The sequence below is a fragment of the Saccostrea echinata genome, unplaced genomic scaffold (genome assembly GCF_033153115.1).
Source record: "Saccostrea echinata isolate AGI-Se365-2 ecotype Australia unplaced genomic scaffold, CSIRO_AGI_Sech_v1 ptg000057l, whole genome shotgun sequence".
Classification (NCBI taxonomy): domain Eukaryota; kingdom Metazoa; phylum Mollusca; class Bivalvia; order Ostreida; family Ostreidae; genus Saccostrea; species Saccostrea echinata.
This window is the reverse complement of record NW_026889806.1, coordinates 5,036,345-5,063,149: the sequence shown is the minus strand read 5'-3', so window position 1 is coordinate 5,063,149 and position 26,805 is coordinate 5,036,345. Positions and strand designations below refer to the sequence as shown.

At 35.3% G+C, this 26,805-nt stretch overlaps 3 protein-coding genes and 1 non-coding gene across 4 annotated transcripts in view; 2 read left to right on the top strand and 2 right to left on the bottom strand.

Annotated features, from left to right (window-relative positions):
- Positions 1 to 26,805, bottom strand: part of LOC133174302 (high mobility group-T protein-like) — a 91,991-nt gene that overhangs the window by 23,875 nt on the left and 41,311 nt on the right. The window lies entirely within an intron of this gene.
- LOC133174367 (nuclear factor related to kappa-B-binding protein-like) lies at positions 150 to 15,697 on the top strand. Its single transcript, XM_061309485.1, has 26 exons — positions 150 to 310; positions 1,525 to 1,670; positions 1,855 to 1,932; positions 2,125 to 2,180; positions 2,580 to 2,647; positions 2,848 to 2,975; positions 3,159 to 3,277; positions 3,481 to 3,548; positions 3,736 to 3,864; positions 3,996 to 4,108; positions 4,837 to 4,930; positions 5,226 to 5,433; positions 5,758 to 5,866; positions 6,263 to 6,389; positions 6,492 to 6,681; positions 6,770 to 6,830; positions 6,965 to 7,139; positions 7,266 to 7,372; positions 8,117 to 8,240; positions 8,896 to 8,969; positions 9,314 to 9,461; positions 9,911 to 10,150; positions 12,049 to 12,459; positions 12,962 to 13,174; positions 13,500 to 13,793; positions 14,405 to 15,697. The coding sequence occupies exons 2-26, from the start codon at positions 1,545 to 1,547 to the stop codon at positions 14,857 to 14,859; spliced, it is 3,915 nt and encodes a 1,304-aa protein (XP_061165469.1). The 5' UTR covers positions 150 to 310; positions 1,525 to 1,544; the 3' UTR covers positions 14,860 to 15,697.
- On the bottom strand, positions 21,965 to 24,633 carry LOC133174304 (uncharacterized). Its single transcript, XM_061309402.1, has 3 exons — positions 24,585 to 24,633; positions 23,538 to 23,666; positions 21,965 to 22,800 (listed from the first exon to the last, which is right to left on the bottom strand). The coding sequence occupies exons 1-3, from the start codon at positions 24,622 to 24,624 to the stop codon at positions 22,586 to 22,588; spliced, it is 384 nt and encodes a 127-aa protein (XP_061165386.1). The 5' UTR covers positions 24,625 to 24,633; the 3' UTR covers positions 21,965 to 22,585.
- Trnar-ccu (transfer RNA arginine (anticodon CCU)) lies at positions 24,861 to 24,933 on the top strand. Its single transcript has one exon. It is a non-coding gene; the product is annotated as a tRNA-Arg (tRNA).

Below are 26,805 nucleotides of genomic sequence, written 5' to 3'. Positions count from 1 at the left end.
AAATAAATACATAATTAAAGAAATAAAAAATAATTAAACAATTAAAATGCATTATTTGGGCAATTTTTCTTAAAGATATCGCAAAGAGTATAGATTTATTCAAAATTGATTTTTTGAAATTATTTTTATCCAACCACCTGCAAATGTCTTCTACCAAACAAGGAGCACGATGGCTATCATGAACTTCCGGTTTGGATTTTTCACCCAGACAGCGAACATTCTTGAACTCATTTTTCGGGGGTTTTGAGACTATTCAAGAGGAAAAACATATGTATTTCGATTGATGAAAAATTCAAGGTCTTGATTAAGGGTAAGTGACACCAGAAGTGAACTTCCAGGTGATGATTAAGATGGAGAGTCGGTTGCCACTGTATGGAGATCACTCATTTTCATTTCCATGCATAAAATCATGCGCGCGATAACGCGTTTTTTCGAGGTCATTGTCGGGAAGCAAAAGTTTGTAGAAATTCCGTAGAATATCTTTTGGGTATTGACAACCGTATTATGTGCACTGGTCAGTGTATGTTTCCATGCAGAAAGTCAAAACATGCTCACCCCACATGGAGTTTGATAAAAGTGTGAATGTCAGTAATTGTGTCGAAAAAATGTAGCCAGTAAAATGGACTTTTTTCAAGAAAATATTTCACTATTTAATATTTTTCAGCATGCTTTCATATTCTAATCAAGTGAGAACAACATGTATGCCAATTTGTTTACATTTTCAAAATTGTCAATTTTTTAAAAAGTTTTTATTTTTATAATGTTTGTTAAAAATATATATTTATTAGTCATGAAAGAAATGTAAACTCTTTTATTTTACTATGCCCTGTAAATCTGGAGTCATTTTAACTGACAGCATTTTTACTTTTTTGAAGGATTATCAAAATGAAAGTAGTACATTTTCCTGTAGACAACTTTCACATTTAGAAAGGTTATGCTATCCTATTGTTACAGTTACTGTGATAAAATTTAAAAAATGGTATAGAACTCAACTCCTTTTGTACACGATGCCTTTAATAAAATTTTAATATTGTTGTTTTATTATACCTTTGTTACTGTGTATTTAAATAAATGCTATGTACATACAGGGACATAGAACGTGAACTTAAGAACTTAAGAACATTAATGAGATGTGCTTTGTAAGGAAGTACTCCAACCTTTTTGGCAATTGGAGTTGATTGAGCTGCTATTGAGTTTTCAAGTAGTGCTTTTTGTTGAAATACTCAGGTATATTCATGATATTTGCTCAGATAGTCAAAGAGTTACATGTTGATCAGGATTATATTAATACAAAGTTTGAAAATCCACTGGAAACATTATGCCTTTACCTTTTAATATATGGCAATATTCAAATCCTTGAAAATTTGAAGATTTTTTTTTTTTATTTATGAATGCATTTTCCCATTTAAGTGTAGGTAATACGTAGTCAGATGAGTTTATTGATGTGATTCTACTTAGGTCCTATGCATGATCACGTCTGACTTTTTGAGATCTTGTACATTCATATGAGTGTCCTATTTTAAGGATTTGTGAGGACTGACTTGATGTCTAGCAGTGAGGAGAGTGAGGATGATAATTGGGGGTTACCAACCCCCTCCTCGGGGCCCAGGATGGAAAGGTGCCTTCTGGGAAAGCTGGAACTCCTTCTTCCAGAATCCATGTTAGAACAGGTACATCAGCAGGGGAAGGGGCAGACCAGGCTCTGTCAAAGCTGTGGGATGTTAAACATTGATATTTTCGTATTCTCTTACAAAAATTCATTGATCTTACATAATAGATTTTGGAAGGAGCCACGACGTATTTAGCCACAACCTCTATATATTTACTTCTTAATGTTTACTACAAATGTTTCAGGGCCACATCTTTCGAGATGTCTTGAGTATGGATACCTGGAAAAATGTTTTAACAGAGGAACAAAGGACACACTTAAAGGTTATTACTTGTATATGAAAAATTTTTCTCAAATTACACAAAAGGAAGGAATGATGTTTGGCTGGTAAAAATTGTACACTGACATACTGTTAAAAAACTAACTGTAAACAAAAATATCTAGATAATCATTTCTGTTTTTGAAGTGACTCCTGGCTTTACCTATATATTAATAATTTAATGTGACTGTTTCAGACTCTTTTACCGACATTTCCATCAAATGATGAGGCTGAAAAGGAGGAGTCCCTCAGGTAAGAACTTTTAAGTAATGCAAATCAATCAAAGTAGGTCACCAAGTCACTCTAAATATAGATCACTAAGTCATCCTCTCAATGTAAGCCACTATAAATTAGAATTTCTTAGTGATGCAAGTCAATCTCTCAATGTAGATAACTGAATGTAAGTCAACCTCTCTATGTAAAATAAAAGTTTCTTAGTGACATACTTCAAATCTTTAAATTTCAGGAAACATAAATGATTTATCTTTCAGTTTATTGAATGTTAATCTAGAAAATTAAGAGAGCAGTCAATGGTAGCATGAAGAATCCCATGTGTTTATACGTGTATATATCAAAGTAATATATCACATGTAAAAAGAGAATTATTGCCTGTATATTTACTCAATTGTATTGTTGAGATCTTGTTTTCAGAAAATTATTTGGAAATGAAAATTTCAAGTTTGGAAATCCTCTTTCTCAACTTCAGACAAAAATGAGAGGTGAGTTATTAAATTCTCATTTTCAGGTGATTCCATTAAGAGTTATTGTCAGTTGATTCCATCAAGAGTTAAAATATCATTTAGAAGTACATGTATAAAGTGGTGTTCCAAAAATTTAACACAGAGTTGAGATGAAAAGTAAAAGTAAATTTAACCGTATGTTTTCATGTTTAGACACAAATATACAATTTTAATTACAGATGGGTTTTGTTCGCCAGACATTGCAAAGTATTCAAGCTTATGCCGAAACATTAAATATCGGGAGTATAAACACAGACAGCAGAGATACTATTCCACATTGTTGAAGGACATTCTGCTTTCAAGACAGGTCAGTATGATAAGAAAAACAGCTGCTATCAGGTGGGTATGAGATTTTAAAAAAAACTCTAGACAGGTCTGACAGAGCAAACAAAGAGGTTCTGTCACCTGATTGATCTTTGATATGATCTGAAAGTGCTTCCAACCTTGATAAACTATGGGGATTTAAAAATTTTTATTTGACTTACTGTAGAAGGCCTATGATGAAATTCAGAAAGTACCCCCTGGTGGACAACTGGAATTTACCCACAATCCTCCAGTTAATACAAAACGTAGTTCTGTGGAGCACAGATCCAAAAAGAAATATGTCAGGTGAGACAAAGCATCATGTTTAGTTCCCTGCTTTTATTCCGCTGTACATATTTCCTTATTGAACTGGTCAGATCTAAGAAGAAGTATGTCAGATGAAACTTAAGTGTATTTTCCCTGCTCTTATTCATCTGTACAGATTTCATAATTAAATTGATCATTGTCAGATAAAGTAATATATACACAGTACCTGATTGTTGTGGTAGGTTGATGAAGGAAGCCAGACAGGAATGTGGAATGGAGGATACCTCGTCTGAAGAAGAGGACACCTCAGGTATGTCTATGCTAAGTCAGTGGAACAAAGTGGTCGTTAGTCATTAGTACATAGTGGTCAGTAATCAGTAGTACAGAGTGGTTTACTCATTAGTATTGAGTGGTTGTTGGTCAGTAATACAGACTGGTGGTTACATAAGCTTTCTGCTCAAATCATTTGAGAAAAACCCAGTTTGTTTCTTATCCAGTGTCAACACAGAAGACAAGGAAGCAGCTATTTAAGTCAATGCACCCCCTCCCATCCCCAGAGCCTACCATACCAAGTGTGGTCCACACCTTCTCATCCAAACCTGTGGTCGTCAATGGAGACATCACCGGTATCTTATTTATTGTTACCATTCGTATTCAGCGTACATGCACAACAATTATTTAGTTCAGTTTTACTGTTAATGGAGTTGGTATCTAGGTAACTTTATGTTCATTATACATTGGTTGTTTTTAACATCAGGCTTTGGTGAGGGACAGCAGAAGAGGCAGCGTCCATTCAGCCCAGTAGAGGTGACTGAGGAGGATTATAGAAATCTGCTGAGGAATCACAAAAGGAAGAAGCTGGAATCAGAGGTAAGTTCCTCCACAGGACTTGTCAGTGAGCTACAGATCTGCTGAAGCTGGACTTGTCAGTGAGCTACAGATCTGCTGAAACTAATCTTGTCAGTGAGCTACAGATCAGCTGAAGCTAGACTTGTCAGTGAGCTACAGATCTGCTGAAACAAGACTTGTCAGTGAGCTACAGATCTGCTGAAACTAGTTTTGTCAGTGAGCTACAGATCTGCTGAAACTAGACTTGTCAGTGAGCTACAGATCTGCTGAAACTAGACTTGTCAGTGAGCTACAGATCAACTGAAGCTAGACTTGTCAGTGAGCTACAGATCTGCTGAAGCTAGACCTATAAATGCTGTCATTTTACAGTTTAAAATATGGAACTAGACAGGACTGACATAAACAGTAAAGATATGAGATTGTTGGAGAAAATGAAGTTGAAATTCAAACAATAGTTGGAACTTTAGCAACACTTTGACAAATTCTATGTATTTGACATATTTTTTTGTATTTGACTTATTCTTTGTATTTAACATATCCCTTGTATTTAACATATCCCTTGTATTTGATATACTGGCTTTCCAGATGTGAAGTCCAACTGGACTTAAAAGAGAAAAAAAACTATATTTTTAATGTGATCTGTGTCTGTAAGATACAAGACTTCTCAGTGCTAATCGGTGCTTGTAAAGTTGCATGTAAAGGTAAATATTTTTCTATAAATAAGTACCTGGTATTGATTTTATTTTAAGGAGGATCACCCAGAATTAAACACAGATTCTATTACACTTCAAGATATCATGTCACGATGTCAGGCCACCAATAGAAGCAGCCCAAAAGAGATAGGTAAAGACATAGGTGTATGCTGTGGAATCATCATTGGGGGACCAATATTTGTGGATAATGTTGGTCACCTTTACCCGTTAATGTACATCCTCATGAAAGATAACTTTGTCAACATATTGATTCAAGAAATCCTCCTTAAATACAAGTTAACCACAAAATTTTGTCCTTGTGAAACAGTAAAATTTTGATTGCCCACAAACATCCTTCCACAGAAAAATATGATATCACAGTAGGCTATGCTCTTTCAGCTTTGAAGATGACAGAAGTGTGTGAGATAAAGTTTATTATTTTACAGTGTCCACCGATTCTAATTTATCTGTAAATAAGAAGAAGAAAGTCAAACTCAAGGACAAAACCGAGAAGAAACTGAAGAAAGTTCTGAAGATTAAGAAGGAAGGACTGGAGTTTTCCTCCCAGCCCCTGGTCTACAGTGATGAGGAATCCCTCTCCCCCATTAACCTGGACATTAAAGAGGAGCCCCTCCCTGACATATTCCAACAAGAGTAAGATTCTGTACTGGTTGTCTGTGATAAATTACTGATACATTGTCAAGTACATGTATGTGTACTGAAAACATAGTTAAATCCATGTATATGTACATAAGCAGTACATGTGAAGTTTTGTTAAAGCAATTAGATATTTTTGGAAGGGTTTACAGCTCAGAAAAAATAATTAGTTATAATTTGGTGGTGGGAGGGGAGGGGGGACTAATGCGGTAGGAAACTTTGTCTCAAGACAAAAGTTTGCCTATTCTTTGCTATCTTCTTTCTTTGCTGCAAGTTTTTCAAACATGAAAGAATGAATTGTTTCTATGAAATTATTTCCAGTAATGCTTTACCAAAGATTCCCGCCACGTATGGTTTATACACAAACTTCTTCAGTTTACTTCGTGATATGGTAACAGACTTTGAAGACGGGAAAGCCACCACAGCCAAGGTAAGAAATGCATACCACCACTGCCAAGGTAAGAAATGCATGCCACCACAGCCAAGGTAAGAAATGCATGCCACCACTGCCAAGGTAAGAAATGCATGCCACCACAGCCAAGGTAAGAAATGCATACCACCACTGCCAAGGTAAGAAATGCATGCCACCACTGCCAAGGTAAGAAATGCATGCCACCACAGCCAAGGTAAGAAATGCATGCCACCACAGCCAAGGTAAGAAATGCATGCCACCACTGCCAAGGTAAGAAATGCATGCCACCACAGCCAAGGTAAGAAATGCATGCCACCACAGCCAAGGTAAGAAATGCATTAAGACTTTAACTTTACCAATGATTTATATTGAGGAACAATTAATGGCATAATTGCTATGTTGTTTGTTTTCCAGCTTGAGGAGAAAGTCCGAGAATGGCAGGAGTCCGGTTCAGCACCAAAGAATGTCTGGTTTTCTTTGATTCCTAGCTGGGTGGACTGTGTTCTTCAGTCACTCAAGTTTCTTGCAGGAGATCTCATAGGTATATCTATCATAACATCTGTGGAATCTCCAAAATAAAACTGTTAATTTCACACTGATTTGTAACTGAGGCACACTGACTTTGTGGCTTTCTCATTTAAAGATGTGTCTCCTCCCAACTTTGTGCCATATGTAGACTACAAGGAACGCGCTCAGCAATGGAGGTGGATTGGTGCTGGACGTGATTCAGATGACAATATGGCTGCCTTATTTAAGCACTTTATCACAAATCGTAAAGAAGGAACTCGTGACATGTATGATGGAGGACCAGGTTCAACCCCGCCACCAAGGAGGTAGGTGTACCTGTCGGAGATTGTGTTGAGGGGGTAAACCTTGGAAGAGTTTTTAAAAAATTTTTTTTTTTTGCTTTTTTATTACTAGTAAAACTGGTTATGTTGTAAAGGCCACAACAGATGAAGAAAAGGCCCAGTTCAGAGAACAGGTATTTTTAACGCTTTGTCATGGTATATGACAAAAATTGTAATTTTATGGACTCTTCATAACCTATTAAATGATATACAGATATGAGTGCACTTCTTCATCAGAGAAAACATAAAAATATTGATATTTTAACAGGAGGCGCGTCGATTTTTGAACCCCCACAAAGCTTTTATGTACAGGATGCATGACTATGAGTCAGTGGTGGGCCCTGTTAAGGGCGTATACACAAAGGATAATTCCAACAACAAGGCACGAGAACATGCATTACTTGTGTCTAACAGACCCTCATTTGTCACCATTCTTACACTGGGTAATGATCTCTATTGAAGCATTATCAAGGAATTCAAATCTGTTGTTCCAGGAATAAAAAACAGAGAAACTAGCCTCATTATCCAGGTATTTGTTTTGGATTTACTTTGTTGTCTCTACTTCACAGTGAGAGACTCGGCTGCCAGACTTCCGAATGGTGAAGGGACTCGCGGGGATATATGTGAGCTTCTCAAAGACTCACAGTTTCTAGCTCCAGGGGTTTCAGATGCTCAGGTAAATATTTAACCCCCAAGTTATTTCTCCAGACATGCTCTAATAGTCTGACAGGCAGAACTAATTTGACTTGTAGTGTTTCCATATCTTTATATCGTCTTCTCTCCTGGAATTTTTTTTTACCTTGGATATTGTTAATCATATTGTTAATCAAATGAGCAAAGAATTATTTTTTGACAAAGATATAAGATTTATCAAAGCCATTTCCAGGCTAGAATCTAATGTACATGTATGTGTATTTTTTTAAATTATGTGTAGTAGCCCAGTCTTTAATTGATGAAATTGAGATGAAATAAGCAAAATGAAATGGGGATGACTATAACCCAGAATACGCTATTGCTATGGTTGTTTAACTACAACAATTAATATCCATAATTTCTTTACACCTTAATAAGTTCAATCATGTATATTTCCTCTTGCCCCATAAGTGTGTTGTGATCTTGAATCTAGGTCAGCACATTATGCTACTTTTGTGAATGCTATGATAATGCTATGATGATGCTATGGTAATGCTATGATAATGCCATGTTAATGCTATGGTAATGCTATGATAATGCTATGATGATGCTATGGTAATGCTATGATAATGCCATGTTAATGCTATGGTAATGCTATGATAATGATATGGTAATGATATGGTAATACTATGTTAATGCTATGGTAATTCTATAATAATGCTATGGTAATAATATGGCACTATCTTGGTATAAGTGTTACACTTCTGATGTTCTTTTTTCCTATCAGATAAATGTGGTGGTCAGTGGTGCTTTAGACAGATTACACTCGGAGAAAGATCCTTGTGTGAAGTATGATGTCAACCGCAAACTGTGGATATACCTACACCGAAGCCGCTCCGAGGAGGAATTTGGTAATGGTTTATTTTGTTGATACTGAGTGGAAATACTTGATGGAGAGTAGTAGATATTAAACCTTTAAGAGAATTCTATTTTTTAAATTAAAAAAAAACATGCATTGGTTAACATGAGCAAAAATATAATGAAGAATTCAGAGGTAACATATCTTTACCTGCAGTGGGTTAAATGTATATCTCAGGTCAAGGCCATCCTAACTCTGGGATTCCACCTTATTTGTGCTGTTAAATCTTTAACTGTACTTTTATATAAATCTTACAGTATATTGATCCTTGAGAATTTTTCTTTAATTAAATTTTTCTTTAATTCAATGTTGATTTCAGATGAGCTTATCCTTTGTATTTCACAGACATTATCCCTGTCCTCATTTTGACAAAAACCATTAATATAAAGCATATTATTTCTTATATGTAAAATGCAGATCTGTTTTTCATGTTTTTTGAGAAATTTATTTGCATGCCATGTACATGTATACATCATGTTTAATATGAATGTACATCTATTACAAAAGCTGAGGAGTTACTTAAATTTATAACTGAATCACAGAATTAATAGAGTAAATTTAAAGAAAGGAGAGCTCATATAGCATAAGCATGATAAGGTATCTGTAATTATGTAACTTTATTTTGCTGTATATTTTTCCCCTCACAGAGAAAATTCATCAGGCCCATGGAGCTGCACAGAAAGCCAAAAAGTCCTTACAGAAACCAAAGACACAAAAATCAGTAAGTTTACATCTAGCCAAAAAGTCCTTACAGAATCCAAAGACACAAAATCAGTAAGTTAATTTTGGCTACACAAAATTAATTCTCTGGTTCTCAGGCCAATTTTCTCCAAAAAAGATGAGGGAGGGAGGCTTTTTTTGGATTGGTCTCTGCATTACCAACTTCTTATTTTATCAAATATACGATAAAATTTGCCATGAGGCTACCTCAAACTGAATGCACTTGGACCTGAGAAACAATAATGTCAGTTTTATATGGCCTTAAACTTTTAATAGGTTTTACAGAGGATACTCAAAGTTTGAATGGTTCAACAAACATAGATTATCAATCGAATGTGTTTTTAGGGCAAGGTGAAGGATGCAACCATGAGCTTATCTACCTCAGTATCGAGTCCGAGTCTAAAATCAGCTCTCAGCACAGACACACTCAACCTAGACGACAGTGTGTCACTCAATCCAGCGAGTCCAAGTATAACTCAAAGTCCAAGATCTAGTGAGTCTTTTAACAAAGTTAAAGTCTCAAAGGAAGAATTAATTTCTTGTTTTAGGTATGAAATCATGACAGGGGAACATATACATGACATGGAATTTTTTGTTTTGAAAAAATATGGAAATACTGGGTACTGTTTATACTCAGGTGGCCTTTAAGGCCAATGGGCCTTTTGTTAAAGTCCTTTTGTGGTTATTACATCAACTAATATTATCATGACGTTTGTACAAGAAAGTATTCAACAGATTTTATCATCTCAGACATACATATTTACATGACATAGCATTTTATGTGTGGAAAAAAATGTGGGAATATTGGGAAATACATGTATTAATACTCAGGTGGCCTTTAAGGCCCATTGGCCTTTTGTTTAAGTCCTTTTTTAAATTAATACATAAACTAATATCATCATGTGTGTACCAGTGAGTATTCAACAGATTTTATCATCTTAGGTAGCAGTCCGTTAGTTGGGCAGGTTAGTCCTAGAGGCCTGTCGAGTAACAGTCCCAGATCCACGGCGAACCAGGCTACTATAGCGGCCCTGAAGAATGCAGTCAGTGCAGGCACTGTCCCAGGTTCCCAGGGAAATATTCCCCACTCTCAACCAGGGGCCACCATACGTCTTCATCTACAGCAACAGCAGCTTCAGCAGAAAGCAGCCTCTGTACCTGGTACACCCAACAAACCCACAGGTTATATCATAAAACAAACCTACACCCACAAACCTACACCCACAGGTTCAGGGGCTGACAAATCCCATTGCCCAGGGGCAAGTGACTTAAAAAAATAAAATAATATTTAAGTCATAGATTTAATATTTGGCACAGGGATTGCATGTTCTACTCAGTATTTTTCTTCCTTTTTTTTTTTGAAATATATATAAATAAAGTATTAATTTATGGTTGGGCAAGCAAAAATTCAGGTAGGGCAAGTGAATTTTCACCATACACTTGCTCTTGAACAAGTGCCTAAAAATCTATTTGTCAGCCCCTGAGGTTATATCACAAACCTACACCCACAAACCTACACCCACAGGTTATATCATAAAAAAACCTACACCCACAGGTTATATCATAAAACAAACCTACACCCACAGGTTACTGTAAACCAACTTTTATTCGCGACAACTTTATTTCGCGATTTACTGGGGATAAACTAGTTCGCGATGATAAATTTTCGCAATCAAGCCTTTTTTTATCTGTTGTTAATAGAAAGAGAGACTTTAAAGACTGTTTCGCGGCGAGAAATATTCGTGATGAAGAGGTTCTTGCAAAGAGGTTCTTGCGAACCTTGTGAAAATTTCTTGCACGCGAATAAAAGTTTGTTTGCAGTATATCATAAAACAACCCAACACCCACAGTTTAGATCATAAACCTACACCCACAGGTTAAATCACAAACCTACACCCACAGATTATATCATAAAACAAACCTACACCCACAGGTTATATCATAAAACAAACCTACACTCACAGGTTATATCATAAAACAAACCCACACCCACAGTTTATATCATAAAACAAACTTACACCCACAGGTTGTATCATAAAACAGACCTACACCCACAGGTTGTATCATAAAACAGACCTACACCTACAGATTATATCATAAAACATACCTACACTTCATAACAAAACAAACCAACAAGTTATATCATTGAAAAACCTACAATCAAACCTACACCTCATAAAACAAACCCACAGGTTATATTATTAAACAAGCTTACGGGTTTTATTGTAATACCATAACAGACCTACAGGTTATATCATAATGCCAAATAAACCTACTCATTATATCATAATCAAACAATTCTACAAGTGATATCATAAAACAGATTATATCACAATACACAGACAAACCTACAGGTTATCATAATACCTAAACAAATCTACTCATTATATCATAATACCTAAATAAACCTACAGGTTATATCATCATACTAAAACAAACTTAAAGGTTATATCATCATACCAAAACAAACTTTAAGGTTATATCATCATACCAAAACAAACTTATAGGTTATATCATCATACCAAAACAAACTTAAAGGTTATATTATCATATCAAAACAAACTTAAAGGTTATATCATCATACCAAAACAAACTTAAAGGTTATATCATCATACCAAAACAAACTTATAGATTATATCATCATACCAAAACAAACTTATAGGTTATATCATCATACCAAAACAAACTTAAAGGTTATATTATCATATCAAAACAAACTTAAAGGTTATATTATCATATCAAACAAATACAAAAACAAACTATAAGGTTACTGGACGTGTACATAAATTGGCATATTCAAGATTTAGAGCAATCACTTACTATAGAGTTGTTGGCGTAGTCATGAATTAGCGCTACATACTTCCATGACGTGTATTTTATTTATAAATGATTTCTTAGAGGTATTCGCGATTTAGCGCATCGTTGTCCACAACAAAGCCGCTTAAATTTGAAGCCCACTTTTTTAAGTACACATACATTTTACATTGTATCATAAATTAAAAAAAGTCATTAACATTTACATCATGTTCAGGAAAATATAAATATATGTAAGGCTGAAATACCTTATGTTTTCTTTGTAGGCAAGCCAGAGTCTCCCACAGTAACCCTGGGATCTCCCCGTGGTGAGGCCCCACACGGACTTCCCCAGTCTGTGCCTCTCGGACTTCTACAGAGTCTGAGAGCAGCTAGTCCCAACATCACCCAAAACATCACAAGTGCTCTACGTCAGGAACTACTGGCACAACGTAAGAATTCTGGCAGCCCTGCTCCTCCCTCTACAGTTAGTGCTACAATGGTCAACAAGGTCACAGAGAAAGTGGGCGTGGCAGCCCCTTCTACTACTACAGTGACCAGCACCCCTAGTGCTCAGCTGGTGACACGTCTGGTCCAACAGGTGTCTGGGAATCAGATGGTCAATGTTAGTAACCTACTGGCTGCTCAGCGGGTCCAGGGGCCACGTGGAAATGTACCCACCACTCTGAAGATACAGGGTAGGGGGATTTGTATCAAATTTTTATCATGTTTGTAAGATCAACGCTTTAATAAGGCAAAAAAAAGTCAAATTGCAAAACAATATCACAAATGGTCAACAAAAAAAACCAAAATAATTAGAGGAAAGTTTTTTATATTCATTCTGTAATGATGTCTATTGAGTCACAAAGTATACTTACAGTCAGATACACATGTATTAGCAGTAAATTAAATGAGAGAAAATAAAGTAGACTGGACATTGTTCAAAATATACTTTTAGTTTGGCTATTTGAGGATTACTGTTACTAGTCTGAATCAAATTTGACTAGCCTGTCTTCTTTAACAGGTGTATAATGCATTTTAGATTTTACATGTATGTGTGAATTTTAAACTGATAAAAAAAAGAATTACCTGACAATCTTCATTAGATCAACAGACTAATGACTTACTTTCTCCTGGCCTGATTAAAGTTTTAAGTCAACTTTTTTGAAAAACACTACATGATGCATTGCTTTTTAACAGGGGGTAACTTGCTACAGCCTGTGGGTGGAGGTAAACCCCTACAGCTGGCAGGGAAACCTCTGACCCAGGCCCGGGGTCAGCTGGTACAGATCACAGGTAAAGGAGGGCAGCAGCTGATACAGACTCCTCAAGGTGCCTTACCCATCAGCATCATCCCCCAGGGAGGGGGAGCTGCAGGGGTCATGACCCTTAGTCAGTCAAGGACACCACCAGGTAAAGTATCCCCTATATTACCTGAACTAAATTTTGTTATGAATATCATTATTTTTTTGTTCTCCAGCTATGGTACATGTACATTTTTGTAACCACAACTGTTGAATTATCAATGTATTTTTTTTTTTGGGTGGGGGGGTCAGTTTTCATAGGTTTTGTAGATACTCCATATATGCTTGCCCACAAAATTACAGTGTACATCCCCATAAATTTGTAAATTTATAGCAACCACCTGAAAATTAGCCCCCTAAAAATTAAAATGTTCTTAAGTTTTAAAATTCTGTGTTCTGTTGAGATTTAAATATCTTTGATGTTTTCATTACAGTTCCCTCAGAACCAAGGGCAGCTGGAAGTCCTACTGTACAAACAATCACCCGTACCTCTCAGGGAAATCCAGCATCCGCCACATCTCAACCCAAGGTTGTCACGCCCTCTCAGGGGGGCATTGTGGTGACACAACTACCCCCAGGTCTGACTATAAGGCCCGGTAACCTACCTGTCTCCAATCAGGGTAAGGTGGTACCTGGGGGTCAGGCAGGTGGACAGGCTGGGCTTCTATCACAAATCATCATGCAGTCCTCTGGTGTCCTGACAGGAACCAACACCACACATGCACAAAGTAGGTCCCAAAATTAGCAAGATACATGTATTGATGTTTCATTACGAAAAAAAACGGAGAAATTATCCAATTTAAAATCAAACTTCAGCTTTTAGGGTACGAGTATATTTCTGTGGAAATTATCAGTATTGGATAATTCTGTAAACCAACTATTATTTGCACCAACTTTTATTCAAGACTCGACAGTTTGAAATCAATCCGCGACGATTAATTTTCGCGACTGAGGAAACATTCTCTACAAATACAAACCAAAATAAATGGTTTGCAGCGATTAATATTCCCGAGTTAAAGTAGGTCGTGAAACTCGCGAATATTTCTCGCATACGAATAAAAGTTCGTTTACAGTATACAGTCAAACTTTCTATTTTGAACTCAACGGGTCAAGATTAAACTTCAAGATTTATGAAATTTGAGATAACAAGGTTAAAAGAAATATTCAGAAAGAGTGGTTGGGACTTCAAAATCACTACGACAAATCCCTATTATTCAGACAGTCAAGATATCGGTGTTCAAGATAACGAAGTTCAGTTGTATCTAATTTAGATGCAAATAATATGATGTATTATGGTATATATTGATGACTAGAAAATATGTTCTGTTAACCATTTCAGGCATTGCTGGTGGTGTACCATTGTTGGTAAGTGGTGGAGGAGGGAAACCAGGACAAAATATACAAGTGGTACGTACCGTGTTAGGTCAACAGGCCAACCTGAAACCGGGACAAGCCACAATTCTCATATCCCAACCCACTCTACAATCAAATGCTAATGTGATTCATACAGGACAATTGCTGCAGAGCTCTGCCAAAGCCAAGGCAGCCCCAGGGAAAACACCACCTGTTTATGCAAGAATAATAACACCTCCCCCAGGGCAGAAGTCTGCCCCAGGGTCCAACTCTCCCCAGCCCCAGGCAGCTGTGAGTGTACTACAGACTGTCAATAAACTGATCTCTGTGGCTAACGCAGCAGGGGCACCTGTCTCCCCCATCTCCTCTCCTGTTGCCAAGGCAAAAACAGACACAACTCAAACCATCACCTTAGAAACGCCCTCTGATGGAAACTCATGACATCTTTCCTTGCGAGACCCGTGGTTGGAATGTCATATACAGTTAAATTGTATCCACTTCTCTTATGCAACCATTCAATGCAATACAAAATGTAGTGAACAGCCTCTACCCCAGTCATTTCAAAGGAAAGACTCAAGTAATGAAAAATAGTAGAGGCTTCCAAGAATTGATCCATGGTGCAATTGATGCAGATGATAAGGAAAGCATCAGAGAGAACATATCTTGATTGGCGTATCATAACTGTTTGAGACCTACCCTGCTTTGTTAAAATTCAACTATTATCAACATTTAGAATTAACTCATCTACAAGTATCTTTAAGGGAGGAGTCCCTCCATCTATCACAGTAGAAATGTTATTACAGTATGTCTCCAATCACAGTATTTATAATTATGCAAGGTGCCCCTTATAAGATTGTTCTCTTTAATTCCAAGATAATTCCCTCAGTGTCCTAAATCCAACTTAACTGGTAGAAATTGTAAGACATTAATGTGATGGTTGTGTGAAGGAGAGAATATACTAGATCCAGTGGCTGTCCGAGAGAGGGGCCACTAAGATTGTGATATTGTGTACGGAGAGATAATTATTTTTGAATATTTATTATTAAAGTATACTTTTATAGATATAAAAATGAATTGCCTTTTCTCCTGATTTGTTATATATTTGGTTGTCAGAGTTTACATGTAGATGCAATAAAGGTTCAGAATGGAGACATTTTTACTTAGAACACTTATTTTGTACATACAGATGTAATGAAAAGAGAATGTGACACTTCATTGTTAAGTTTGGATAAAAGAATCTCTTTAGATGAACAATGTAAATTAAAATCTGAAAATTGTGTGTTCTTTGTGATGTTTTAGGGTGTATTTTTTTTAGTTTTGTTGAGTTATACGGAGAAGTTACATAAAGAAAAGGATAAAGTGACTTGATATATATAAAACATTTATTGTTTGAAACTACAATAAAACAAGCTATTAGTGAAGTGCTAACATAATTCAAAATATCTCCAAGTTAATAGTACATTTTATTACTATTGGGAATGAAAATGAAAACCATTTAGCTGTAAATGTGTATTATTATAAGCTTGTAACCATGTTTTACATACTGTAGATGTTTAGCTCACCTCAATGAAGTCGAGAAGTCATGAAGTCAAGATGACTTGTGCTATTAATAGCCTTTTCTTTGACAGTGGCATCAGGGTCCCAGTTAAAGTTTTAATGGCATATCCATTCCCAGTAACTGTAAGCCCTACCTGGACCAAACTTGCATGGATGATGCATCTAGGGAGACACACTACCACACTTGCTTCAGATGCTGGATTTGACCTACATTTCCTAGATGAGTAACCATGTTAAAAATTTTGGAGGAAGTCAACTACCACGTTATAACTATGAAGTTTATTAGGACCAAATTTACATGGAAGATGCATCTAGAAATGCACTCTTGGGAAACTCGATCTGAGCTACAATTTTAGGTCACCTGAGTCACTAGGGTGTTCTAATACACTCTTGGGAAACTCGATCTGACCTACAATTTAAGGTCACCTGAGTCACTAAGGTGTTCTATTGCTATAGTACGTCATCTTGTACCTGGTCTTCGGTTGTAAACTTATGAACAATTTCAGCTTATTCTCCAGAATGCCTGAACCAGTTTCAACCAAATTTGGTATCTAAGGTAAGCTTAGAAATCTTTGATTTCACACATTTTTTTTTTGTTTTGAAAAGGCCGGGGGGGGGGGGGGGGGGAGGTTTTGTAAATAATTGTTTTTATTTATCTTTTATTTATGATTTCAATCAGAAACAATTCCCCTGTAAGTGCACCCAAAGTATTTTTTCAATTGTCGGAGAATAAGGGCTCCCCTTATTACCTTACCAAAGTGTCCAAATCCACAAGTCGTACCTTCAAAAGTAATAGAAAGTCTGAATGTCCAATGATTTTGATCATATCATCAGCCTGTGTGACTAGAGTAATCAGACAGACAAAATCTAGGAATGTTTTGTCTTGTCAGAAATCTTATAATGGTCAGGACTAGAGAGGAAAATACCATATTCAACAAAAAAGATTTCATAATATATCAAATAACTGCTCCTATTTTGCAATGTCTATGTGCAGAAAACAGAAAATTATTTCTAAATGATAATTTAAACTTCTCCATTTATGCTCAACTATTATTAATTTTGTAATAAACAGGGACAAATTCTCCACTTTTTGTATATATAATGTTATGTAGTGGATTATGATGTAATGTACTTATGAAACAGCTTGATAAAAATCATTTCATCCATATTTGAAAAATTCAATTAAATTACATTCGACTAATGATAAATGCAGACTAATTAGTCTAATTAGTAATCAGACAATTTTGCCTTTAACTGTTTACTCAAGATTCCATCTGCTATAGGCTACTATAGTTGTATGTTGGGCTTCTTTTCAATATCGGAAAACAAACTTCAAAAACAAATATAGTAGAAAAATAACTTTATTTATCAGCATATATATATAAATTGTATATTGTAAAATTTAATGATATGTTATTTGCCAATGAGTTTTATATAATAAAGTGCCTCAGGCTGTGAATACAAAATGTATTAATGAAACTGATAAAGTGTTATACATGACATAGTCAAGTGATTATAAATTCATGTCTCAATAAATATGTTGATGAATAAACAATTATAAACAAGAGTTATTAAATAGACCTCGTATACAATCCTTAATTCAGCATGTTTGGAATTTCTTGAGGTGGTCTATTAGGATGTAATTTCTCCTTCATCCAATCGAGCTGTCTTCATAATCTCGCAATCACTTTCACTCCATATCCAACTTACTGTGTGACAAATTCAGACACAAATTTGAGTTCTACTACTAAAGCCTGCACATAAATTGAGGGATAGTTATACACTTGGATCCCTGAATCATCACACTAAACCAAACTTCACTTATACATGACTCATTAGAGGGTAATTATCTACTAGATACCAATAATACAGCAATTAGTCAAAATGACTAACTACATAAATACCAAATGTGTACCAATTAGTCAACATAACTACATATGATATACCGATACTGTATATACAGATTGCTGAATATAAATCATGACTGAACTTTACATGAACAATACATTCAGAGTTATCAACCAAGAGACAGAAAACTGATTTTTAATGTAAAAAAATATTCAATCACAACCATAAATAACCATGTAAGAATCAACACTGCATGCTTAAAAGTGAGGACTACAGTAAAACTCGTTAAAACGAACATGGATAGAGCGAATTTACATATATAGCAAAGTTTTTTGGTATCCCTGGAAAAATTCTTAATCCTTGTAAATTTTTATGGATACAACGAACTCAGATATAGCGAATTTACAGACATAGCAAACTGATTCTTTGTCCCAAACAGGTTAAAAATAACAAAGTTTACATCTTTTATAGCGAATTTTCAAAGATTTCATTTTTAAAGTATTGAACTGAAAATATTTTTGTATTAAGTATTTTAAATATGAAATTTAATTCATCTGAAAATTTTTGAACTCCAAGGTAACTCTTATGTTCAATACTTCCCAAAATACATTTGGTAGTTATACTTGAAGGGGAAAAAAAATCTTTTTTGCAACTTCCCTATAAATACTATAATGAATTCGTTATATACATTGTATATACTATAACAAATTTGTTATACAGATATAACAAATTACAGGTACAGTGAAGTAAATTCAAAGGTCCCCAAGACTTCCCTTTAACCGAGTTTTACTATAAAACAGAAATAAATGGAATATTAGATGAACAGACAAGTAATAAGCTTGGTTTGTGGATAAGATATACATGTACTTTTTAATAAAAGGTTTTATTGTGGAATCTTAAAGCAAAGTAAACCAAGCTGACAAACTTTTGATCCTACAATGTACTAATAATGATACGCTGTACAAAGAAAAACTATATACATCACGTACAGCATTCATTTCTGGTTTTGTACTGTTAGTATTTATCATATTTTTCACGTTATTAAAAAATGCATTATTTAATTTTAGTATCCAAATGACAAAGATACTCATTAAAATACTCAATATTTTATAAAGAGACATTCACCATAAAAGCAGATTTGATACATATCCCTGTGTTTGTCAATTACACAAGTTAGAGATAACCTTTATATGAATAACTGTGTGCATGTATTTATACATTTTTCAATTGTAAAATGTCCCAAAAAATAAAATTAAAAAAAAAACATGATTTCTGTCAGTAATTTGTATCATAAATAATTATCACAGAGAGTAAAATAACATTGAAAAAAAATTGATTCATAATTGTAAAAGAGAATGGATTCAATGGAAAAAATCCATGACATCACAGACAAACACATTCACAATCTCTAGGTCAAACAAGAGGCCCAAGGGCCTTAACGGTCACCTGAGTATAATACAACAATTTAGAGGATCCATAGAGTATAAAATGAACTGAAAGGTGAAGCTTTGTTGCCCAAAAGCAAGAAAAATAGGGTGATCAGGATCAACAAAATAATTAGTCTAGTATTCATTAACAGTTCATAAATTAGATTCTAATCTGTTCCCCATTTATCACTATCATCATACAGTATATTAGCAAACTATCAGTGCTTCTGTACAACTTTAATTCCTTGTTGAAATCTCTTACATTGGCTTCTCTTGGTTCTTTGATGAACATTTAAAAAGACAAGTTATTTTTGTCTCGTTTTTATTTATCTATTACTTACAAGTACACCTGATCATTAAAACTATAGAAGTACTTTTTGTATTATACAATAAAAATTCTTGCATAATTCTCTTATTCTATTAACCTTTCAAGTACATTATTTACAGTGATTAATTATCAAAAGTAAATGGCAAAGGGGAATAACTCCTCTCAGTAGAATACAAATTAATAGAGCCCTGGCCAGGACCAGAACACTTGACCAAATGGTCCAGATGTTCAAAAATCTGGTAAAAATACTCTTCCTTATTAAAACTTTTACTCTCTTTGCCTCTGATATGCCCAGGTGCAGAGAAGATTTTTAAAGAAATGATGCATTTTTATTACAGATTCACTATATTATCAATAGAGCCCCCCCCCTCCCCCTCCCCAGTGAGAAACACCAGATCCTCTCACCCTGCGACCAGAAGTTTGCTCATCATAAGTAATCACTTTGTTTATCTGCTTAACACTAAGAGTAGACAGGATTATTTAATAGAATTAATGCATTTTCACTATATTATCAAGAGCCCCACCCTTACACCAGCACATCTGACCCAGGGGTCACGCAATTCACTACTCTGGAAGAAGCACTCTTGCTCATCATAACTATACAATTAGCTTCTTTGCTTTTTAACCAGGAGCAGGAAAGAATATTTTCAAAGAAATTTTGCTTTTTCACTATATAATCAATAGAGCCCCCCCCCCCTTTTTTCACCAGAACCCTTGACCCTGGGGCCATGAAATTCACAATTTTGGAAGAAGCATCCTTGCGTATCATAACAATGTACTTAATTTGTTTAAATAATACCCAAGGGCAGAGAAGAAGATTTTCAAAGAAATAATTCACCTTCACTATAAGATCTATATAGCCCCACCCTAACACCAGAACCCCTGATCCTTGGGCTATGAATTTCACAATTTTGGAAGAGGCATCCTTGTTTATCATAACTATGTATTTAATTTGTTTAAATAATACCCAGGAGTAGAGAAGAAGATTTTCAAAGAAATAATGCACTTTCACTATATGACCTATGTAGCCCCACTCTAGCACCAGAACCTCTGACCCTGGGGCTATGAATTTCACAATTTTGGTAGAGTCACTCTTGCTTATCATAACTATGTATTTAATTTGTTTAGATAATACCCAGGGGCAAAGAAGAAGATTTTCAAAGAAATAATTCACCTTCAGTATAGGATCTATATAGCCCCACCCTAACACCAGAACCCTTGATCCTTGGACCATGAATTTCACAATTTTGGAAGAGGCATCCTTGCTTACCATAACTATGTATTTAATTTGTTTAAATAATACCCAGGAGTAGAGAAGAAGATTTTCAAAGAAATAATGCACTTTCACTATATGATCTATATAGCCCCACCCTAGCACCAGAACCCCTGACCCTGGGGCTATGAATTTCACAATTTTGGTAGAGTCACCCTTGCTTATCATAACTATGTATTTAATTTGTTTAAATAATACCCAGGAGTAGAGAAGAAGATTTTCAAAGAAATAATGCACTTTCACTATATGATCTATATAGCCCCACCCTAGCACCAGAACCCCTGACACTGGGGCCATGAATTTCACAATTTTGGTAGAGGGCTCAATGCTTATTACAATCATGCCAACAGTTTGACTGCTTGATGTCCAGGAGTAAAGAAGAAGATTTTTAAAGATAGCACTAATTTTGATGGTTTTAGCCCTACCCCTCAGGCCTAAGGGGGGCAGGGACCATGAAATTCACAATTTTTGTACCCCTTCACCCATTGATGCTATATGCCAAAATTGGTTGAAATTGGTTCAGTGGTTCAAGAGAAGAAGCTGAAAATGTTCAAAAGTTTACGACCGACGGACGACTGACGACGCACGACGGACAAAACCAGATAGCAATAGGTCACCTGAGTGACTCAGGTGACCTAAAAAGAGTAAATAGGCCTATGGGCCACAATGCACACTGTTGTAGCCCTGCTATTCTTTAACAGATTTTTTGTCATTCCTTATTCCCATGAAAAATTTTGACCCATATTATGACCCATCATACATGTAGCTCAATAGGGTAATGACAAATCTATACATGTAATATATTTGGATCTCTGATTTTATCCCCACCCTAACCCCAGGGTCCATAATTTGAAGAAAAAAAAAGAATCTACACAACTGGAATGGTTTGCATTCTTTAAAGATTAGTCTGGCCCTGCTACTGACTTGAAATTTTTTAAATTTGTTACATATCCATGATATGAATCTGCACTACCTAATGATGCACACATATAAATATGATAATCACGGCCCTGCTGTTCTTAAAAAATTATCAAAGATTTTTTCCAATATATTCCCATGTAGAGGATTGATCAACTATTGTGGCCTGACCCCCCCCCCCCCCCTCTTTCGACGGCATGATTTGATTAATTTTGATTCTACACTTTAAGAAAAAGATCTCACTAAAGTTTTGTATTTTCTGCCCCAGTGGTTCATGAGAAGATTTTTAAAATATGCCACCAAATTGTCACCTTTTGTTATCTCCCCATAAAAGAGCTTGTATGTAGACTTCATTTGAAGAATTCAAAAATCCTAATTGTAGAAAAGTTTACTTGAGCTTATAGCTCAGGTGATCTAACAAGACTTGTCACTTGTAACTTCTAAAATGTGGAATTCACAAATTAAAGGCCCTGGTCATAAGTAGATCTTGACTTGTAGACATATAAATACTTTTGAATCTCTAGTCTGAGTTATTCATGCCAAGTTTGTACAGATGGAAGAAGTACTTTTTCAAAATAAGATTTTTTTTCTGGAGAGGGAGTGAACCCTCCAGGGAAAAATTCCTGGGCCTGCTCATGATGTTTTAATTAATTTTATATATATTTATAAAATGTATTATTAAAAGAATAATCATGTAACACATTCCTTATGACTTCATATTCATAAAACAATTAATATTTAATAATGCATAAACCTAACTGGTTCAACATATACAAGAATGTGACATGAATTATTAAATTCATCCGACCCAGAAAACTACCATCTCTCCATGATTTTATACAATAGAGGAAGCACTGTGAGCAACAGAATAAGGCTTGTAGACGATTTTGATCCCTGAGCATTATTGCAATAGTCTGAATTACATGTACAGATGTAGACGGATATCCCATTATAGTTCCCGTCGTGACAGTCATCAGTGGTCTGTGGAATACAACCGCGAGTAATCTCAACTGTCCTTACTCCGTTAATGTCTGAAAAAATAAAAATTGGGTCAATATATATGAAACTGACAAAATATTTAGAAAGACAAGTCATGGTCCAAATACCACAATTGATAAAGAATGTTTATCATTAGCACTACATGTACTGAATAGTATATATCAATATTAAAAAAAACAGTACATGTATAAACATGTTTTTATGTTAGACTTAAGTGTACATCAACTCCCCAAAAAACTGGCCACAGGCCATACATTGTACATGTATTCCACAGATTAAGACTTAAGACCAATTCCCAAATGGGATATAATAGCCTGTTTGGGATAACATTTCCCAAGTTAACACTGCATATAGATAGATAAATAGATAATTTATTTAGCTGTAAATGTTGTAAATGCACATAAAAGTATATAAAAAGCAACAACTTTTGATAAACAAGTTTTTCTGTTTCTCTTCTGTATAGGACAATGGACCACACTGAATATCTGGCATCAATCTCACATACAGAGGACCCAAGACCCAGAAATTGGGAAAAAAAACACACCACTTTTTGGGGGAATGGGACAGAATACAGGCCTCCTACAACCCTTAAAAACCCTGCAGAAACTGAGTATTAAAACTGAAAATCTGCCAAAATATAAAATGCCAATTCAACTCCTTTTTGATGAAAGATTTTTTACCAGATATTCCCAATGCCAAAATTACCCAATATAAGGATTATCCCAATCTAAAACTTGGGATCTGAATATACGTTTTAAAAAAAGATCACCTCGTGTGCCCCTTCTTTTGACACAGGTGCCCTGGCATTGGGATGCATCTGTTGTTGTAAAAGCAAAGGCATCTCCACAGCGTGTGTCGTAAGTCGTGGAACAACTAAAGCATCGAACAAATGCTTCACCTGGAAGAACACCAATACATGTTATAATGTCGCCAGATAACTCACTCGGAAACTGTTTGTTTTGTTTGCTATATGTCTACGCCTTTTCCTATGGTAATGATATAGAATAATCATAGTGGATTGAATTCCAATCGAATCATTAAATATATATAGCCAATTAGCACTGACATTTCTGCCAACCAAATGTTTACAGTTATTAACCAATCAATACTAATGAAGCAGATGCTAAATAGTATAAATATGGACACTCGTCTAGTTTTCGTTTACTTGGTTGTTTCTCATTGGTTGAGTAACACTTTCTGGGCTAGGTTCTTGGGCTGTGTCGGGAAACAACAGAATTGTAAATTAGAACACTCAGCTCAAACATCTAGTTCTTTAGTGTCTTGGAGACTCTAAAATAATAAAGATGTCTCAGTGGCTTTTTAGGGTGTACGTGCTTCAGGTACTTGCAGACTGTGTCAGGAAACAACAGAATTGTTAGTTTGTCAGTCTGCAGCTACAGGGATAAGTTTTAAAGTTATGTTGGCATCATTGATTTAGTTTAATTATAGTTGATTCTTTTGTTATAATTCGTTATTGCTTTGTTTGACAATCATTATCCAGATAGGACCAAGGAAAAAGTTTACATTACACATTTCGGTCTGTTTTCTATAAGTGCCATTTTTTAGTTATTTAAGATTGTTTTGTTTTAATATAAGCGTGCTTCCCAGGAAGGAAATCTAAGCGGACTCAACCCATAATCATTTGTATTAGTAAAAACGTTACACTATTTATATTGGAACGCCACCATATTCACTTGCGAAAGTGTATGCATTCGACAGTCGGCCACAGAGCAGAGGGATCTTTTTCATACTTGGGACTGTTACAAGCATATGTTTAATACAGTAATTTATACAAACAATTAGAAAGTATACGTACACGACGGTATAAAAATCAGAAGCAATATCCAGAGTTTCATTTCACTTCCGAACTCCAATAACACGACTAATCCTATCTCCCATTGCACAAGAGTTCTTCTCTGTTTAACGCGATCTGCACGATCGAATTTTCCTTTTATAGCCTAGACAGACCCTCAAGATATCAATATGAGACATTAAAGTTGAATGTACATGATTTAAAAGAGTTTATCTCATTAAAAGGTCTCTAATATATCATTTAAGGTATATATTCCTATTTTCTGTTAAGTAGTACAAAGCCTCCGTGGCCTAATGGATAAGGCACCGGCCTCCTAAGCCGGGGATTGCGGGTTCGAGTCCCGTCGGAGGTGTTCACATTTTTTTCTTTTCTAATCTTGTATCCTTTACATTTTCATACCCGCTATTTCTACAGAAAGTTGTTTATTTAGGTCCTCTTACAATTTAAGAACCCTCTATACACTGCACACTAGAGTTTTGATTTGTGGTATTCAGATAGAATATATAATCTGCCTTCTGTTCTAGAGTAAAATAAATTGAAATGTACAGTGTATTTCTTATAATTTGTGATCAAATCAAGCATTCATAACATTTTAATAGGCCAAGGTGGATAGATTGAATACTTCGTTTGCAGGTATTTTGTCCAATCAAGTAAACAACAGTGATTTCTGTTCATTAGTACTTCATTGTCTTTGGACATTTTTCCTGGGGGTAAATCAAAAGAGTTCGCATACCTATCAATTTTACCGAAATTTTTAGTAAATAAAAAAATACGTAACACCTATAATAATATCACAGGAGTTCGCATACCTATCAATTTTACCGACATTTTTAGTAAATAAAAAATACGTAATACCTAGGTACTACATATCTTTTATCTATACTGAACATTTCGGTAAAATTGATAGGTATGCGAACTCCTGTGGGGTAAATGCAAGGTACCTTGTGTTGAAAATTAAAAGATAAGCTCAATATCTATATCTTTACATGCTATAATTTTCTCAATGTCCAAAAAAACTTTTTCTTAAGTGTATAGAGCACACGCACTTGTTTCGTATACGGGACACCCCTACTTATTTTTACCGGACCCTCTATACCACAGGCACTTGTTTCGTATATGGGGCACCCCCTACTTCACTGGTAAAAATAAGTAGGGGGTGCCCCGTATACGAAACAAGTGCCTGTGGTATAGAGGGTCCTTAAGCAGCAACCAGTTCATGATAAGTGTTTTCCGGTACATGTGCAATAAGGTTTTGAACAATGTTTTCATCATGTGGCCAAAAGGGGGTCGAAGATGTTTTTACAGGAACTCCTCATACATTTTACCCAGTAGCTAAATCATTTTTATGCCCCTGTAATCGAAGATTCGGGGGTATATAGTTTTTGCCTTGTCCGTCCATCTGTTTGTTTATCTGTTTGTACGCAAATACTTTAACATTGCCCATAACTTTTGATTAGGCCATTCCAAGTTTTTTTCTATGATTAGCGTCCACCCATCTTTCAAAAACCTACCTACCTTTTCGCAAAAAAAAAAAAAAAAAAAAAAAAAAAAAAAAAAAAAGAAAAGAAAAGAAAACGGACTTCGTAGTAATAAAAGTAACGTCAATCAAATGATTTGATTTCAAAAATGTTTTCTCCTTTCTAGATCTATACTTTAACAAAATCAAGGTACTAAATGCTTAAAATACCACATATGAAAAATTGGAGACAGATCATTACAGGAAATGATAGAATTCAAAGATTTCGACCAGAACAATCAATTTCGGGTCTTCTGATTTTGTTTGTTTTTTTTTCTGATATTGGGTTCAAAAAACCAAGGCGCACGCGAACGTACGCTAAACATAGAAACAAGATGTGTTTGTGAAACACTGATGCCCCCGTATGGCAACTTATAGCAAAGGTTAAACTTTCTCAAATGCAAATCAAATATGTTGGTACCCAAAGTAAGGTCTTGTCTCGAGGAATATACCTGTGAAATATGAAAGCCCTAGCAGCAACCATTGAAAAGATATGGAAAAGGTTAAAGTTTTTCAAAAGGAAGTCAAACATCAAGGTCAAGGTCAAATGGTAAAAAATAATGGTGCCTAAGGAAAGGCCTCCTCACAAGAAATATACTGGTGAAATATGAAAACTGAAGCACCAATCTTTCAAAAGTTATTACCAAGGTTTAAGTTTTCCAAAAGTACGTCTAACTCCAAGGTCAAGGTCAATGGATTACAATTGTT

Coding starts and splice junctions, on each gene's coding strand:
- LOC133174367 (XM_061309485.1), top strand. CDS start 1,545: ATGTCTAGCAGTGAGGAGAGTGAGGATGATAATTGGGGGTTACCAACC. Junction 3,549..3,735: donor TGAAGAAGAGGACACCTCAG/GTATGTCTATGC, acceptor TTTCTTATCCAG/TGTCAACACAGAAGACAAGG. Junction 7,373..8,116: donor CAGGGGTTTCAGATGCTCAG/GTAAATATTTAA, acceptor TTTTCCTATCAG/ATAAATGTGGTGGTCAGTGG.
- LOC133174304 (XM_061309402.1), bottom strand. CDS start 24,624: ATGAAACTCTGGATATTGCTTCTGATTTTTATACCGTCGT. Junction 23,667..24,584: donor TCTGATTTTTATACCGTCGT/GTACGTATACTT, acceptor GTGTTCTTCCAG/GTGAAGCATTTGTTCGATGC. Junction 22,801..23,537: donor CAAAAGAAGGGGCACACGAG/GTGATCTTTTTT, acceptor TTATTTTTTCAG/ACATTAACGGAGTAAGGACA.